The sequence below is a fragment of the Salvelinus fontinalis genome, unplaced genomic scaffold (assembly GCF_029448725.1).
Source record: "Salvelinus fontinalis isolate EN_2023a unplaced genomic scaffold, ASM2944872v1 scaffold_0286, whole genome shotgun sequence".
Taxonomy (NCBI): domain Eukaryota; kingdom Metazoa; phylum Chordata; class Actinopteri; order Salmoniformes; family Salmonidae; genus Salvelinus; species Salvelinus fontinalis.
In genome coordinates this window covers 90372-108751 of record NW_026600495.1, presented here as the reverse complement: position 1 = coordinate 108751, position 18380 = coordinate 90372, and the positions used below count along the sequence as shown (strand labels likewise).

Sequence of the window (18380 nt, the reverse complement as noted above, 5' to 3'; positions counted from 1 at the left end):
TCCCACGGGGGGCCAGTACAAAAAAGTTTGAATATATGTACTTGTAAGTCGCTCTGGATAAGAGCGTCTGCTAAATGACTTAAATGTAAAATGTAAATTTTGTGTGCGCTTAAGAGAGACACTAGAGATCCAATCCAGTTTTTGTGTCATAGTGTTTATTTGAACAAGTCACATAACTATATTGTATTCATCATCTCACAACATACATTGTCAGATCATGGGTTGGTGGTCCAGCATAGGAGAGGAACAGCAACACCTCTCTATCCCACCCTCCCTCCTCTCTATCCCACCCTCCCTCCTCTCTATCAAAATCCTGATTGATACAACAGGCAGATACTGTACACACACACACACACACACACACACACACACACACACACACACACACACACACACACACACACACACACACACACACACACACACACACACACACACACACACACACACACACACACACACACACACACAGGGTGGAAACCACGGAATTAGAATTCTAATTCTGGAATCCTAATTCATTCTAATTCTATGGTGGAACACAAACCAACACAGATAGATATAGTCTGTACAGTCCTCACTGAGGTTAATAACATGCGTATGCACCATAGCGGCTCAAACACCTCAGACAAATGAATAGTTCAATAAATAAAACACGTCAAAACCATCACAGCAGGAAATCCTGGGTTAAAGTTCCTCCAAAATGTTCCCCTATCTCCTACATAGTACACTACTTTCAACTAGTACTACAAAAAAAGAATAGGGAGAGATTTCAGACCACTGGATTGCCTTGGACAACCCCAAAAAGCTGCAGCTATACTCCGTACCAGACGTTCTACTGTACTTTCTTCATACTGAACACTGCTCGGTCTCTAATCTAAGTTGTGCTTCTTATAACACTGTTATTGTAAGGCCCTTTGGCCTATAGGTCTTAACTGTGTATTAGACCATAAGGAAAGTACTGACACATACAGTAGGAAGGAGACAGAGTGTGTATCCCAAATAGCATTATATTCCCTATATAGTGCACTACTACTGACCAGGGCCCATTGGCATTATATTCCCTATATAGTGCACTACTACTGACCAGGGCCCATTGGCATTATATTCCCTATATAGTGCACTACTACTGACCAGGGCCCATTGGCATTATATTCCCTATATAGTGCACTACTACTGACCAAGGCCCATTGGCATTATATTCCCTATATAGTGCACTACTACTGACCAGGGCCCATTGGCATTATATTCCCTATATAGTGCACTACTACTGACCAGGGCCCATTGGCATTATATTCCCTATATAGTGCACTACTACTGACCAGGGCCCATTGGCATTATATTCCCTATATAGTGCACTACTACTGACCAGGGCCCATTGGCATTATATTCCCTATATAGTGCACTACTACTGACCAGGGCCCATTGGCATTATATTCCCTAAATAGTGCACTACTACTGACCAGGGCCCATTGGCATTATATTCCCTATATAGTGCACTACTACTGACCAGGGCCCATTGGCATTATATTCCCTATATAGTGCACTACTGTTGAACAGGCCACTGGTCAAAAGTAGTTCACTATATAGTGAAGAGGGTGCCATTTAAGATGCAAAGAGAAAACATCATGACACGTGTAGAGATACATACAGAATAGACAGAGACATCTACAGTTCGACAGCCTCTCTCAAGACAGCCCTCAGTATTTCTATTGATCGGTTGTTAAAATGTTGACATTGGTTATTAAAACGTCGACATTGGTTATTAAAACGTCGACATTGGTTATTAAAACGTTGACATTGGTTATTAAAACGTCGACATTGGTTATTAAAACGTTGACATTGGTTATTAAAACGTCGACATTGGTTATTAAAACGTTGACATTGGTTATTAAAACGTTGACATTGGTTATTAAAACGTTGACATTGGTTATTAAAACGTTGACATTGGTTATTAAAATGTTGACATTGATTATTGCCTCGTCATTGATTTTTTTTTATTATTGAAGATCGTCAAGTCAACTTGTTCAGAGAGAAAGAGAATGTGTATTTTCACTTAATCTCCAAGGCTGATAATTCTATCAAGAATATTTCTGTTTTCAAAGCAAATACAGCAACAACCAACCAGGGTGTTAAAATGGTACCCTTTTCCAAGGGCTATTCAACTCTGACCCCTACGAGGTCGGCTGCTTTTCTGTTCTAACTAATAATTAATATCACACACCTGGTGATATTAACCATAGCCCTGCACCCACATCCTACAACATAGCCCTGCTTCTGTAACAGTATAACTTTAAACCGTCCCCTCGCCCCGACACGGGCGCGAACCAGGGACCCTCTGCACACATCAACAACTGACACCCACGAAGCGTCGTTACCCATCGCTCCACAAAAGCCGCGGCCCTTGCAGAGCAAGGGGCAACCCTACTTCTAGGTTTCAGAGTAAGTGACGTAACTGATTGAAACGCTACTAGCGCGTACCCGCTAACTAGCTAGCCATTTCACATCCGTTACACTTCCACATCCTACAACATAGCCTTTACAACATAGCCTGGCTCCCATCCCACAGGGCTAGTGTAGATACTGTGGTTGTGTCTATAGTGTTACAGGTATGGCTAGCCAGACCCAGAGACACTGCTAGGTGTAACAGATAGAAAGGCAAGCTCTGTTAATCTAGAATTCTCGAGTTCCAAATGTAAGTTCCATTCTAGGTTAGAATACTCATAGATATCTGTGGTTCTGGGCCAGTAGATTTCAAATTATGATTATGATTCTGTGTTAATGTCTGTACGTTACAGGATGGTAATATGATTCTGTGTTAATGTCTGTATGTTACAGGATGGTAATATGATTCTGTGTTAATGTCTGTACGTTACAGGATGGTAATATGATTCTGTGTTAATGTCTGTACGTTACAGGATGGTAATATGATTCTGTGTTAATGGCTGTACGTTACAGGATGGTAATATGATTCTGTGTTAATGGCTGTACGTTACAGGATGGTAATATGATTCTGTGTTAATGGCTGTACGTTACAGGATGGTAATATGATTCTGTGGTAATGTTTGTACGTTACGGGATGGTAAAATGATTCTGTGACTCCTTTCAAATATCTTGAATACAAATAGTCTGTCAGCCCTTAAAAAAGGGGCATGTAAGTATATTACATACATCATTCAGTGAAACATTTACCTCATATAGGAATGATCAATACTTACAAATACTAAACAGCTGTTTTGTTTGTGGTAACACAGGAAAAAGCTAGTATAATAATTCATTTACATATGTTGATTACTAATAAATACGATTATTTTCATGAATTGTATAAAGAAAAGTACTGTGGTGGTCCTATTGCTGTAAAGTCTGCTTCCGACTCACACTCTCAAATACGTAGATCCCCTGAACGCAGCTCACTCTCCAGATCCCAATCACCTGAAATCTGATCACCTGTTCACACACACCTGTGTGTCATTATCACACACTATTTAGTTGTTCTTTGCACCCCATCATTGTGAGGTATTGATTGTTTTATGACACACGTCTTTGCGAAGCGGTTTCCTGTAATTTACGCCTCCTGTGTATGATAGTTTTTGCCTGCCTCACTAACGATGCTTTTTGCCTATTCCCTGCCTGTACCTTAGGCTATCGGATTTCCTGTACCTCAGCCTATCTCCCGGACGACGTTACTAGCCTTTTCCCTGCCTGTACTGTTGCCTTTTTGGACCCCCTGTGTATGACCTTCTGCCTGCCCCTGGACCCATCTACCTGCCTCCTCCTGTGTATGCCTTTTTGCCTGCCCCTAGACCTAGCTACCTGCCTCCTGTGTATGACCTTCTGCCTGCCCCTAGACCTAGCTACCTGCCTCCTCCTGTGTATGACCTTCTGCCTGCCCCTGGACCCAGCTACCTGCCTCCTCCTGTGTATGACCTTCTGCCTGCCCCTGGACCCGGCTACCTGCCTCCTCCTGTGTATGACCTTCTGCCTGTCCCTGGACCCAGCTACCTGCCTCCTCCTGTGTATGACCTTCTGCCTGCCCCTGGACCCGGCTACCTGCCTCCTCCTGGACCCAGCTACCTGCCTCCTCCTGTGTATGACCTTCTGCCTGCCCCTGGACCCAGCTACCTGGCTCCTCCTGTGGTCCTTTACAAATAAACACCTGCTGCGCCCTGCGCTTGAAACCAGCTCTCAGCTCTCTGGTTTCAGACACGCTGGGATTTATACAGCTATCTCAGTAGGAGCTTAACAGACTGGGGCGTGCATTAAAAATTGTGCCCTACTTTTGACCAGAGTCTATTGTGGTGGGGGGGGGGGGGGGGGGGGGGGGGGGTCTGGTCAAATGTAATGCATTATATAAGGAATAGGGTTCTATTTTGAATGCACGCAGGCTCAAAACCATTCTTTACCACCCATATTGTGAACCAGAGAGAGAGAGAGCGCAGGTGCTTTGGGTGTCCAGCATTGAGGGAATAGGGGACTACTTTGATATCAGGGTACCATTTCAGACGCAGACCTGACCTTGTAAAACAGACCCGGCCCGCTCGGTCTCTTCATACCATGTACCTCGCTTGGGCTGGTTGAATCAACGTTGCGTCAACGCTATTTCAATTAAAAATGACGTTCAACGTGGAATAGATGTTGAATTGACAACTTTTCCCAGTGGGAGGGGACTTTTACACTGAAATAACATCTTTTGCCAGTGGGAGGGGACTTTTACTCTGAAATGACATATTTTCCCAGTGGGAGGGGACTTTTACTCTGAAATGACATCTTTTCCTAGTGGGAGGGGACTTTTACTCTGAAATGACATATTTTCCCAGTGGGAGGGGACTTTTACTCTGAAACAGTCGAATGCTGCACGGCAGAGATAACGGGGCTCCCGAGTGGCGTCACTACAGTCCCTGGTTCAAATCCAGGCTGTGTCACATCCGGCCCTGAGATTGGTAGTCCCATAGAGCGGCGCACAGTTGGCCCAGCGTCGTCCGGGTTTGGCCCGGGGGGGTAGGTCGTCAATGTAAATAAGTATTTGTTCTTCACCGACTTGCCTAGTTAAATAAAAATAAAATCAAACTGACTGTCAACTCACCTCCGTCCATCTCAAGTCACGTAGTCCCTCTTCTCAACAGAGGACCCAATCAGCCAATGTGTAATAACACCAACAACCTAGCTACTCTCCTCCAGTCCCTCCAATCAAAAGTAGTGCACTATATAGGGAATAGGGTGCCAGTCCTGGTCTAAAGTAGTGCACTATATCGGGAATAGGGTGCCAGTCCTGGTCTAAAGTAGTGCACTATAATAGGGAATAGGGTGCCAGTCCTGGTCTAAAGTAGTGCACTATAATAGGGAATAGGGTGCTATTTTGGATGCATCCGAGGGTCTGTGACTGACACAGCCACTGGACAGCTGTATTGACTCCGTCGGACAGAGAAATCAGGTCTCTCGTGATATAACGCGCATCAGGAAACAGGGTCACAACAGAACACAACAAGCCTATAACAACAAAGCATCTGTAACATCATCGTCATCATCATTTACAACGCAGGTTGACGTTTATTGTCGTGAATCTTGCCTTGGAGGCAGAACTGAGCGATTTCCACTAGATGGACCAGCTGCAAAGTCAAAATTGGCTATATACTGTATATACATATATAATTTAAGGTTAGGCATTAAGGTTTTCAGTGTGCTTAAGGTTAGGATCAAACTCCGATGTTATGACTTTGTGGCTGTGCCAGCTGGTGACCATTCTGCAGAGCTGCTTCCAGAACAACATTCATGCCAAAAAACAACAACCTTGGATTACAACCGGCATCATGTTACAGTTCTCTTTATTAACCTTTAATGGCTTGTCCCAGCATGCAATACACTGGAACCTATTACAGTACACACAACTATAGATACATACTGTGTATAGATATTTATCCATCTATGTTTCTGTAGTCAACCATCTCACTACTCTGTTTCCACCAGTCTTCAGTTAGGGGTTCAACCACCTCACTACTCTGTTTCCCCCAGTCTTCAGTTAGGGGTTCAACCATCTCACTTCTCTGTTACCACCAGTCTTCAGTTAGGGGTTCAACCATCTCACTTCTCTGTTACCACCAGTCTTCAGTTAGGGGTTCAACCATCTCACTACTCTGTTTCCACCAGTCTTCAGTTAGGGGTTCAACCATCCCACTATTCTGTTTCCCCCAGTCTTCAGTTAGGGGTTCAACCATCTCACTACTCTGTTTCCCCCAGTCTTCAGTTAGGGGTTCAACCATCTCACTTCTCTGTTACCACCAGTCTTCAGTTAGGGGTTCAACCATCTCACTACTCTGTTTCCACCAGTCTTCAGTTAGGGGTTCAACCATCCCACTACTCTGTTTCCATACTCTGTTTCCACCAGTCTTCAGTTAGTTCAACCATCTCACTACTCTGTTTCCACCAGTCTACAGTTAGGGGTTCAACCATCTCACTTCTCTGTTTCCACCAGTCTTCAGTTAGGGGTTCAACCATCTCACTACTCTGTTTCCACCAGTCTTCAGTTAGGGGTTCAACCATCCCACTACTCTGTTTCCACCAGTCTTCAGTTAGGGGTTCAACCATCTCACTACTCTGTTTCCACCAGTCTTCAGTTAGGGGTTCAACCATCTCACTACTCTGTTTCCACCAGTCTTCAGTTAGGGGTTCAACCATCTCACTACTCTGTTACCACCAGTCTTCAGTTAGGGGTTCAACCATCTCACTACTCTGTTTCCACCAGTCTTCAGTTAGTTCAACCATCTCACTACTCTGTTTCCACCAGTCTTCAGTTAGTTCAACCATCTCACTACTCTGTTTCCACCAGTCTTCAGTTAGTTCAACCATCTCACTAGTCTGTTTCCACCAGTCTTCAGTTAGGGGTTCAACCATCTCACTACTCTGTTTCCACCAGTCTTCAGTTAGGGTTCAACCATCTCACTACTCTGTTTCCACCAGTCTTCAGTTAGTTCAACAATCTCACTACTCTGTTACCACCAGTCTTCAGTTAGGGGTTCAACCATCTCACTACTCTGTTACCACCAGTCTTCAGTTAGGGGTTCAACCATCTCACGACTCTGTTTCCACCAGTCTTCAGTTAGGGGTTCAACCATCTCACTACTCTGTTACCACCAGTCTTCAGTTAGTTCAACCATCTCACTACTCTGTTTCCACCAGTCTTCAGTTAGGGGTTTAACCATCTCACTACTCTGTTTCCACCAGTCTTCAGTTAGGGGTTCAACCATCTCACTACTCTGTTTCCACCAGTCTTCAGTTAGGGGTTCAACCATCTCACTACTCTGTTTCCACCAGTCTTCAGTTAGGGGTTCAACCACCCCACTACTCTGTTTCCACCAGTCTTCAGTTAGGGGTTCAACCATCTCACTACTCTGTTTCCACCAGTCTTCAGTTAGGGGTTCAACCATCTCACTACTCTGTTACCACCAGTCTTCAGTTAGTTCAACCATCTCACTACTCTGTTCCCACCAGTCTTCAGTTAGGGGTTCAACCATCTCACTACTCTGTTACCACCAGTCTTCATTTAGTTCAACCATCTCACTCCTCTGTTTCCACCAGTCTTCAGTTAGGGGTTCAACCATCTCACTACTCTGTTTCCACCAGTCTTCAGTTAGTTCAACCATCTCACTACTCTGTTACCACCAGTCTTCAGTTAGGGGTTCAACCACCTCACTACTCTGTTTCCACCAGTCTTCAGTTAGGGGTTCAACCATCTCACTACTCTGTTACCACCAGTCTTCAGTTAGGGGTTCAACCATCTCACTACTCTGTTACCACCAGTCTTCAGTTATTTCAACCATCTCACTACTCTGTTTCCACCAGTCTTCAGTTAGTTCAACCATCTCACTACTCTGTTTCCACCAGTCTTCAGTTAGTTCAACCATCTCACTACTCTGTTTCCACCAGTCTTCAGTTAGGGGTTCAACCATCTCACTACTCTGTTTCCACCAGTCTTCAGTTAGGGGTTCAACCATCTCACTACTCTGTTACCACCAGTCTTCAGTTAGTTCAACCATCTCACTACTCTGTTCCCACCAGTCTTCAGTTAGGGGTTCAACCATCTCACTACTCTGTTACCACCAGTCTTCATTTAGTTCAACCATCTCACTCCTCTGTTTCCACCAGTCTTCAGTTAGGGGTTCAACCATCTCACTACTCTGTTTCCACCAGTCTTCAGTTAGTTCAACCATCTCACTACTCTGTTACCACCAGTCTTCAGTTAGGGGTTCAACCACCTCACTACTCTGTTTCCACCAGTCTTCAGTTAGGGGTTCAACCATCTCACTACTCTGTTACCACCAGTCTTCAGTTAGGGGTTCAACCATCTCACTACTCTGTTACCACCAGTCTTCAGTTATTTCAACCATCTCACTACTCTGTTTCCACCAGTCTTCAGTTAGTTCAACCATCTCACTACTCTGTTTCCACCAGTCTTCAGTTAGTTCAACCATCTCACTACTCTGTTTCCACCAGTCTTCAGTTAGGGGTTCAACCATCTCACTACTCTGTTTCCACCAGTCTTCAGTTAGGGGTTCAACCATCTCACTACTCTGTTTCCACCAGTCTTCAGTTAAGGGTTCAACCATCTCACTACTCTGTTTCCACCAGTCTTCAGTTAGGGGTTCAACCATCCCACTACTCTGTTTCCACCAGTCTTCAGTTAGGGGTTCAACCATCTCACTACTCTGTTTCCACCAGTCTTCAGTTAGTTCAACCATCTCACTACTCTGTTACCACCAGTCTTCAGTTAGTTCAACCATCTCTCTACTCTGTTTCCACCAGTCTTCAGTTAGTTCAACCATCTCACTACTCTGTTTCCACCAGTCTTCAGTTAGGGGTTCAACCATCTCACTACTCTGTTTCCACCAGTCTTCAGTTAGGGGTTCAACCATCTCACTACTCTGTTTCCACCAGTCTTCAGTTAGTTCAACCATCTCACTACTCTGTTTCCACCAGTCTTCAGTTAGTTCAACCATCTCACTACTCTGATTCCACCAGTCTTCAGTTAGGGGTTCAACCATCTCACTACTCTGTTTCCACCAGTCTTCAGTTAGTTCAACCATCTCACTACTCTGTTTCCACCAGTCTTCAGTTAGTTCAACCATCTCACTACTCTGTTTCCACCAGTCTTCAGTTAGTTCAACCATCTCACTACTCTGTTTCCACCAGTCTTCAGTTAGGAGTTCAACCACCCCACTACTCTGTTACCACCAGTCTTCAGTTAGTTCAACCATCTCACGACTCTGTTTCCACCAGTCTTCAGTTAGTTCAACCATCTCACTACTCTGTTTCCACCAGTCTTCAGTTAGTTCAACCATCTCACTACTCTGATTCCACCAGTCTTCAGTTAGGGGGTCAACCATCTCACTACTCTGTTTCCACCAGTCTTCAGTTAGTTCAACCATCTCACTACTCTGATTCCACCAGTCTTCAGTTAGGGGGTCAACCATCTCACTACTCTGTTTCCACCAGTCTTCAGTTAGGGGTTCAACCATCTCACTAGTCTGTTTCCACCAGTCTTCAGTTAGGGGTTCAACCATCTCACTACTCTGTTTCCACCAGTCTTCAGTTAGTTCAACCATCTCACTACTCTGTTTCCACCAGTCTTCAGTTAGTTCAACCATCTCACTACTCTGTTTCCACCAGTCTTCAGTTAGTTCAACCATCTCACTACTCTGATTCCACCAGTCTTCAGTTAGGGGGTCAACCATCTCACTACTCTGTTTCCACCAGTCTTCAGTTAGGGGTTCAACCATCTCACTAGTCTGTTTCCACCAGTCTTCAGTTAGGGGTTCAACCATCTCACTACTCTGTTTCCACCAGTCTTCAGTTAGTTCAACCATCTCACTACTCTGTTTCCACCAGTCTTCAGTTAGTTCAACCATCTCACTACTCTGTTTCCACCAGTCTTCAGTTAGGAGTTCAACCACCCCACTACTCTGTTTCCACCAGTCTTCAGTTAGGGGTTCAACCATCTCACTACTCTGTTTCCACCAGTCTTCAGTTAGGGGTTCAACCATCTCACTACTCTGTTTCCACCAGTCTTCAGTTAGGGGTTCAACCATCTCACTACTCTGTTTCCACCAGTCTTCAGTTAGGAGTTCAACCATCTCACTACTCTGTTACCACCAGTCTTCAGTTAGTTCAACCATCTCACTACTCTGTTTCCACCAGTCTTCAGTTAGGGGTTCAACCATCTCACTACTCTGTTTCCACCAGTCTTCAGTTAGTTCAACCATCTCACTACTCTGTTTCCACCAGTCTTCAGTTAGGAGTTCAACCACCTCACTTATCCCTCATTCTTCTTCTTCTTCTTCTTGCAGAATCCTATACAATTGTAGTCCCTTTTTCCTCACAGTTGTAGTTCTTTGTGAAAAAGCAGTTGCACTCACACAAGCACGAAGAAGAAGGAGTGGATTAGGCCGGGCAGAGGCTGGGAAGAGGCGGGGCAGAGGCGGGGCAGAGGCTGGGGCCCCCGGCAGGGAGTGGGGTGAAGATTGGGTGAGGGCGGGTGGCCTAATGAGGAAGTGGAACCAGGATATCCACGTAGTTGATGGGGAAGAAACCTGATTGGCCATTGACCATGCCCTCGTACCAGTTATCATCGATCTGATTGGTTAGGGTGATGATTTCACCATCTTTGAAGCCCAGCTCACCCTCGTTTTCCGGCACAAAGTCATACAACGCCCGGCAGCAAGGTTGGTCCATTGGAGCTGGGGGAGAGAGGGGAAGGGTGGAGAGAAGGAGACAGAGAGAGAGAGAGAGAGAGAGAGAGAGAGAGAGAGAGAGAGACAGAGAGAGAGAGAGAGAGAGAGAGAGACAGAGAGAGAGAGAGAGAGAGAGAGAGAGAGAGAGAGAGACAGAGAGAGACAGAGACAGAGACAGAGAGAGAGAGAGAGAGAGGGAGAGACAGAGAGACAGAGAGACAGAGAGAGAGAGAGAGAGGGAGAGACAGAGACAGAGAGGGAGAGACAGAGAGAGAGAGAGAGAGAGAGAGAGACAGAGACAGAGAGTGACAGAGACAGAGAGAGACAGAGACAGAGAGAGGGAGAGACCGACAGACAGACAGAGAGAGGCCGACTGTGAGTGTGTCTGTGCGTGGATCTGTGAGTCTGGACGTGAGTCTGTGAGTCTGTACGCGGATCTATGAGTCTGTGAGTCTGTACGTGGGTCTGTGAGTCTGTACGTGGATCTGTGAGTCTGTGTGTCTGTACGTGGATCTGTGAGTCTGTACATGGATCTGTGTGTCTGTACGTGGATCTGTGAGTCTGTACATGGATCTGTGAGTCTGGACGTGGATCTGTGAGTCTGTACGTGGATCTGTGAGTCTGTACGTGGATCTGTGTGTCTGGACGTGGATCTGTGTGTCTGGACGTGGATCTGTGAGTCTGGACGTGGATCTGTGAGTCTGGACGTGGATCTGTGAGTCTGAACGTGGATCTGTGAGTCTGTACGTGGATCTGTGAGTCTGGACGTGGATCTGTGAGTCTGTGTGTCTGTACGTGGATCTGTGAGTCTGTACGTGGGTCTGTGGATCTGTGAGTCTGTACGTGGGTCTGTGAGTCTGTACGTGGATCTGTGAGTCTGGACGTGGATCTGTGAGTCTGGACGTGGATCTGTGAGTCTGGACGTGGATCTGTGAGTCTGTACGTGGATCTGTGAGTCTGTACGTGGATCTGTGAGTCTGTACGTGGATCTGTGAGTCTGTACGTAGATCTGTGAGTCTGTGTGTCTGTAGGTGGATCTGTGAGTCTGTACGTGGATCTGTGTGTCTGTACGTGGATCTGTGAGTCTGTACGTGGATCTGTGTGTCTGTACGTGGATCTGTGAGTCTGTACGTGGATCTGTGAGTCTGTACGTGGATCTGTGAGTCTGTGTGTCTGTAGGTGGATCTGTGAGTCTGTGTGTCTGTACATGGATCTGTGAGTCTGTGTGTCTGTAGGTGGATCTGTGAGTCTGTACGTGGATCTGTGAGTCTGTACGTGGATCTGTGAGTCTGTACATGAGTCTGTGAATCTTTGTTTGTACGTGGATCTGTGATTCTGAGTGCCTGCGTCCGTCCTGTGTTGTGTTTTCTCACCGGGGGTGCGCGCGGGGCCAGGGGACTTGGTGGTGTTGAGCCCCCCATTGTGGCTGTCGCTGGGGGGGAGCAGCTCCAGGACCATCCGGGGTTTAGGAACATACTCCTTCCTGGGTTTCTCCTGTGCCTCCCGGATCCTGGAGAGAGAGAGGTCAGAGGTCAACACACCACAACGTCAGTATAAAACACAGGGCAGGGTCTCAGGCGTGTTATAGCGAGACGTTCAAAGCTCGTTCACATTTGAGCCGACATGCACAGGGTTAACCATAAAAATATTAGATGTCAACACTACAGAGTGCCTTCCCAGCCCTAGTGTCTGTCTGTGTGTCTGTGTCTGTGTGTGTGTCTGTGTGTGTGTGTGTGTGTGTGTGTGTGTGTGTGTGTGTGTGTGTGTGTGTGTCTGTGTGTGTGTGTCTGTGTGTGTCTGTGTGTGTGTCTGTGTGTGTGTGTCTGTGTGTGTCTGTGTGTGTCTGTGTGTGTGTCTGTGTGTGTGTCTGTGTGTGTGTGTGTCTGTGTGTGTCTGTGTGTGTCTGTGTGTGTGTCTGTGTCTGTGTGTGTGTATGTCTCTGTGTGTGTGTGACTGTGTGTGTGTGTGTATGTCTCTGTGTGTGTGTGACTGTGTGTGTGTGTGTGTGTGTGAGTGAGTGTGTGACTGTGTGTGTGTGTGTCTGTGTCTGTGTGTGTGTATGTCTCTGTGTGTGTGTGACTGTGTGTGTGTGAGTGAGTGTGTGACTGTGTGTGTGTGTGTGTGTGTGTGTGAGTGAGTGTGTGACTGTGTGTGTGTGTGACTGTGTGTGTGTGTGTGTGTGTGTGTGTGTGTGTGTGTGTGTGTGTGTGTGTGTGTGTGTGTCTGTGTGTGTGTGTGTGTGTGTGTGTGTGTGTGTGTGTGTGACTGACCTCTCGTGCAGCTTACTGGAGAGCTGCTGTAGTATTTCTGTAGCTTGTCTGTGATACTCCAACTGGGCCTGGACCAACGCTGCTAGCTGACTCACCTGCTCAATCTACACACAGGGAAAGAGTGTCTCCTTAAAGTTAGTTTGCTACCTGACTCACCTACTCAAACGGATCCAACAACAGAGAGAGAGAGGGTGAGGAGAGATGGAGAGGAGAGAAAGACAGAGAGGAGAGAGAGACAGAGAGGAGAGAGAGACAGAGAGGAGAGAGAGACAGAGAGGAGAGAGAGACAGAGAGGAGAGAGAGACAGAGAGGAGAGAGAGACAGAGAGGGTGAGGAGAGATGGAGAGGAGAGAGAGACAGAGAGGAGAGAGAGACAGAGAGGGTGAGGAGAGACGGAGAGGAGAGAGAGACAGAGAGGAGAGGGGGACAGAGAGGAGAGAGGGACAGAGAGGAGAGAGAGACAGAGAGGAGAGAGAGACAGAGAGGAGAGAGAGACAGAGAGAAGAGGGGGACAGAGAGGAGAGAGAGACAGAGAGGAGAGAGAGACAGAGAGGAGAGAGAGACAGAGAGGAGAGAGAGACAGAGAGGGTGAGGAGAGATGGAGAGGAGAGAGAGACAGAGAGGAGAGAGAGACAGAGAGGAGAGAGAGACAGAGAGGAGAGAGAGACAGAGAGGGTGAGGAGAGATGGAGAGGAGAGAGAGACAGAGAGGAGAGAGAGACAGAGAGGGTGAGGAGAGATGGAGAGGAGAGAGAGACAGAGAGAAGAGGGGGACAGAGAGGAGAGAGAGACAGAGAGGAGAGAGAGACAGAGAGGAGAGAGAGATAGAGAGGAGAGAGAGACAGAGAGGAGAGAGAGACAGAGAGGGTGAGGAGAGATGGAGAGGCGAGAGAGACAGAGAGGAGAGAGAGACAGAGAGGGTGAGAGAGAGATGGAGAGGAGAGAGAGACAGAGAGATGAGGAGAGGGACAGAGAGGAGAGAGAGACAGAGAGGAGAGAGAGACAGAGAGGAGAGGGGGACAGAGAGGAGAGAGAGACAGAGGGGAGAGAGACAGAGAGGAGAGAGAGACAGAGAGAAGAGAGGGGACAGAGAGGAGAGAGAGACAGAGAGGAGAGAGAGACAGAGGAGAGAGAGACAGAGAGGAGAGAGAGACAGAGAGGAGAGAGAGACAGAGAGGAGAGAGAGACAGAGAGGGTGAGGAGAGATGGAGAGGAGAGAGAGACAGAGAGGAGAGAGGGACAGAGAGGAGAGAGGGACAGAGAGGAGAGAGAGACAGAGAGGAGAGAGAGACAGAGAGGAGAGAGATGGACGGAGAGGAGAGAGAGACAAGAGATGGAGGAGAGGAGACAGAGAGGAGAGAGGGACAGAGAGGAGAGAGAGGCAGAGAGGAGAGAGAGACAGAGAGGGGAGAGAGAAGAGAGATGAGGAGAGGGCAGAGAGGAGAGAGATGACGAGAGGGGAGAGAGAGACAGAGAGGAGAGGGGAAGAGAGGAAGAGAGACAGAGAGGGCGAGGAGAGATGGAGAGGAGAGAGAGACGAGAGGAGAGGGGAGCAGAGAAGAGAGATGAGGAGAGGGGAGAGAGATGGAGAGGAGAGAGGGAGAGAGAGAGAGAGAGAGGAGAGAGGGAGAGAGAAGAGAGAGAGAGAGAGAGGAGAGAGGGACAGAGGGAGAGAGAGAAGAGAGATGAGGAGAGGGGAGGAGAGAGAGAGAGAGGAGAGAGAGACAGAGAGGAGAGAGAGAAGAGAGAGAGAGAGAGAGGGGAGAGAGAAAAGAGATGGAGGAGAGGGGAGAGAGAAAAGAGATGGAGGAGAGGGGAGAGAGAAGAGAGATGAGAGAGCGGAGAGAGAAGAGAGATGAGGAGAGGGAGAGAGAGAAGAGAGGAGAGAGAGAGGAGGAGAGAGAGAAGAGAGGAGGAGAGAGAAGAGAGAGGATGAGATGGAGGAGAGAGAGACAGAGAGGAGAGAGGGACAGAGAGGAGAGAGAGAGAGAGAGGGGAGGAGAGAGAGAGAGGAGAGAGGGAGAGAGGAGAGAGAGAGAGAGGAGAGGGGACAGAGAAGAGAGATGAGAGAGAGGAGAGAGGGAGAGAGGAGAGAGAGAAGAGAGGATGAGGAGAGAGAGAGAAGAGAGAGAGGAGAGGGGAGAGAGAAGAGAGATGAGGAGAGGGGAGAGAGAGACAGAGAGGAGAGGGGAGAGAGAAGAGAGAGAGGAGAGAGGAGAGAGAGAAGAGAGGGTGAGGAGAGAGGAGAGAGAGAGAGAGAGAGGAGAGAGAGGAGAGAGAGGAGAGAGAGAAGAGAGGAGAGAGAGAAGAGAGGAGAGAGGAGAGAGAGGAGAGAGTGAGAGAGAGGAGAGAGGAGAGAGAGGAGAGAGAGAAGAGAGAGTGAGGAGAGGGGAGAGAGAAGAGAGATGAGGAGAGGGAGAGAGAAGAGAGATGGAGGAGAGGGGAGAGAGAAGAGAGGAGAGAGGAGAGAGGAGAGAGAGAAGAGAGGGGAGAGAGAAGAGAGATGAGGAGAGATGGAGAGAGAGAGAGGAGAGAGGAGAGAGAGGAGAGAGAGGAGGAGAGGGAAGAGAGGAGGAGAGAGAGGAGGAGAGAGAAGAGAGATGAGGAGAGAGAGGACAGACTTAAACTAGTAGTGGACAATCTTATCATTAATGTCTAGTCAATAATGTATTAGTGTTTTTGTAATTTCTAATGTAATAACCTGTCTCCAGACCCCTAGAGAGAATGAGAGAGAGAGACAGAGAGAGAGAGAGAGACAGAGACACAGAGACAGAGAGAGACAGAGAGACAGAGAGACAGAGAGAGACAGAGAGAGAGAAACAGAGAGAGACAGAGAGAGACAGAGAGAGACAGAGAGAGACAGAGAGAAACAGAGAGAGACAGAGACAGAGAGAGACAGAGAGAGACAGGGAGAGACAGAGAGATACAGAGAGAGACAGAGAGACAGAGAGAGACAGAGAGACAAAGAGACAGAGAGACAGACAGAGAGACACAGAGACAGAGAGACAGAGAGCGAGAGAGACAAGAGAGAGAGAGACAGAGAGGAGACACAGAAAGAGAGACAGACAGACAGACAGGACAGACAGACAGACAGACAGACAGAGAGACAGAGAGACAGAGAGACAGACAGAGCGAGAGACAGAGAGAGAGAGAGACAGAGAGAGAGAGACAGAGAGATAGAGACAGAGAGATAGAGAGACAGAGAGGGCGAGGAGAGATGGAGAGGAGAGAGAGACAGAGAGGAGAGAGGGACAGAGAGGAGAGAGAGACAGAGAGGGTGAGGAGAGATGGAGAGGAGAGAGAGACAGAGAGGAGAGAGAGACAGAGAGGAGAGAGAGACAGAGAGGGTGAGGAGAGATGGAGAGGAGAGAGGGACAGAGAGGAGAGAGAGACAGAGAGGAGAGAGGGACAGAGAAGAGAGAGAGACAGAGACAACTTACATCACTCTCCAGCAGGTTGAACATGCTCTGCTCTGCCACCTCTTTGGACTCATCAAACTTCTCCAGCGCCTGTGTGATCTCCTCTTCCAGAACCCCTTTACCTACAATTATATAACAAGCTTTTATTATAACAAAAACAGCAGCGTTTGTATTTGAGAGTGTAATAATAACAATAACATACCGAACAAAAATATAAATGCAACATGTAAAGTGTTGCCCCCATGTTTCCTGAGCTGAAATGAAAGATCCCAGAAATGTTCCATACGCACAAAAAGCTTATTTCTTTTAGATGTGTTTCCTCTTACTGAGCATTTCTCCTTTGACAAGATAATCCATCCACCTGACAGGTGTGGCATATCAAGAAGCTGATCAAACAACATGATCATTACACAGGTGCACCTTGTGCTGGGGACAACGAAAGGCCACTCTAAAATGTGCAAATTGGTCACACAACGTCACATTCGGCTTCTTCACCTGTGGGATCGTCTGAGACCAGCCGCCCGGACAGCTGATGAAATGTATTATCTCTGTCTGTAATAAAGCGCTTTGTGGGGGAAAACTCATTCTGATTGGCTGGACCTGGCTCCCAAGTGAGGTGGGCCTATGTCCTCCCAGGCCCACCCATGGCTGGGCCTCCATGCAGTCATGTGAAATCCATAGATTAGGGCCTAATAAATGTATTTCAATTGACTGATTTCCTTCTATGAACTGTAACTCAGTAAAATCTTGCATGTTGTATTTATGTTCTAATAGTAATAATAATAAATAATGATAATAATAATAATAAATAATAACAATAATTATAATAATAATAATGATAATAATAGTAATAATAATAAATAATGATAATAATAATAATAAATAATAATAATAATAGTAATAATAATAAATAATGATAATAATAATGATAATAATAAATAATAATTAATAATAATAATAATGATATTAATAAATAATAATGATAATAATAATAATAATCCCATCTCCTTTACCGTGCCGTTTCTTCTTATAGTCAAAGTCCAGGCGGCGTCCCTGCATCTTCTTCAGGTGGTGCTGAAACAACAACATATTTTATTCATTTACTTCATTAATCACTTTATTGATTTTTAAATGTAGCTGCTTTATTTCCCATTCATTGAAGTTCATTTAAGATTGATTTAAATGAATTGAATATTTATTTTATTTACTTAATAATAACTTCCTTTATGTAAGTTCTTTAACGTGTATTTATAATTCAACCTTTATTTAACAGTGATGTAACGTTTACTGATAATATTTCTTTAACATTCATATATTGAACATTTATCTAACATATTTAATATTTGCTGATATTCTTTTTCCTGTAGGTTCTGTAGTGGATCAATAAAGTTCTGATATCTACCTGTATTTATTTCTCTAATGTCTTTTTCCTGTAGATTCTGTAGCGGATCAATAAAGTTATATCTACCTGTATCTCTGATGTATTTTTCCTGTAGATTCTGTAGTGGATCAATAAAGTTATATCTACCTGTATCTCTGATGTATTTTTCCTGTAGATTCTGTAGCGGATCAATAAAGTTATATCTACCTGTATCTCTGATGTATTTTCCCTGTAGATTCTGTAGCGGATCAATAAAGTTATATCTACCTGTATCTCTGATGTATTTTTCCGGTAGATTCTGTAGCGGATCAATAAAGTTATATCTACCTGTATCTCTGATGTATTTTTCCCTGTAGATTCTGTAGCGGATCAATAAAGTTATATCTACCTGTATCTCTGATGTATTTTTCCTGTAGATTCTGTAGCGGATCAATAAAGTTATATCTACCTGTATCTCTGATGTATTTTTCCTGTAGATTCTGTAGCGGATCAATAAAGTTATATCTACCTGTATCTCTGATGTATTTTTCCTGTAGATTCTGTAGCGCATCAATAAAGTTATATCTACCTGTATCTTCGATGTCATTTTCCTG

General features: G+C 45.9%; 1 protein-coding gene across 1 annotated transcript in view; it reads right to left on the bottom strand.

The window, feature by feature from the left end:
• Positions 1 to 10054: 10054 nt before the first annotated feature.
• LOC129845393 (endophilin-A1-like) overlaps positions 10055 to 18380 on the bottom strand; it is an 84418-nt gene continuing 76092 nt past the window's right edge. Inside the window, exons 4-8 of the mRNA XM_055913306.1 lie at positions 17420 to 17491; positions 16428 to 16528; positions 12989 to 13092; positions 12092 to 12228; positions 10055 to 10724 (exon numbers count right to left, since the gene is read on the bottom strand). Of these exons, the coding sequence (XP_055769281.1) occupies positions 10528 to 10724; positions 12092 to 12228; positions 12989 to 13092; positions 16428 to 16528; positions 17420 to 17491 (611 nt within the window). The 3' untranslated portion in view covers positions 10055 to 10527. The remainder of the gene's footprint in view (positions 10725 to 12091; positions 12229 to 12988; positions 13093 to 16427; positions 16529 to 17419; positions 17492 to 18380) is intronic.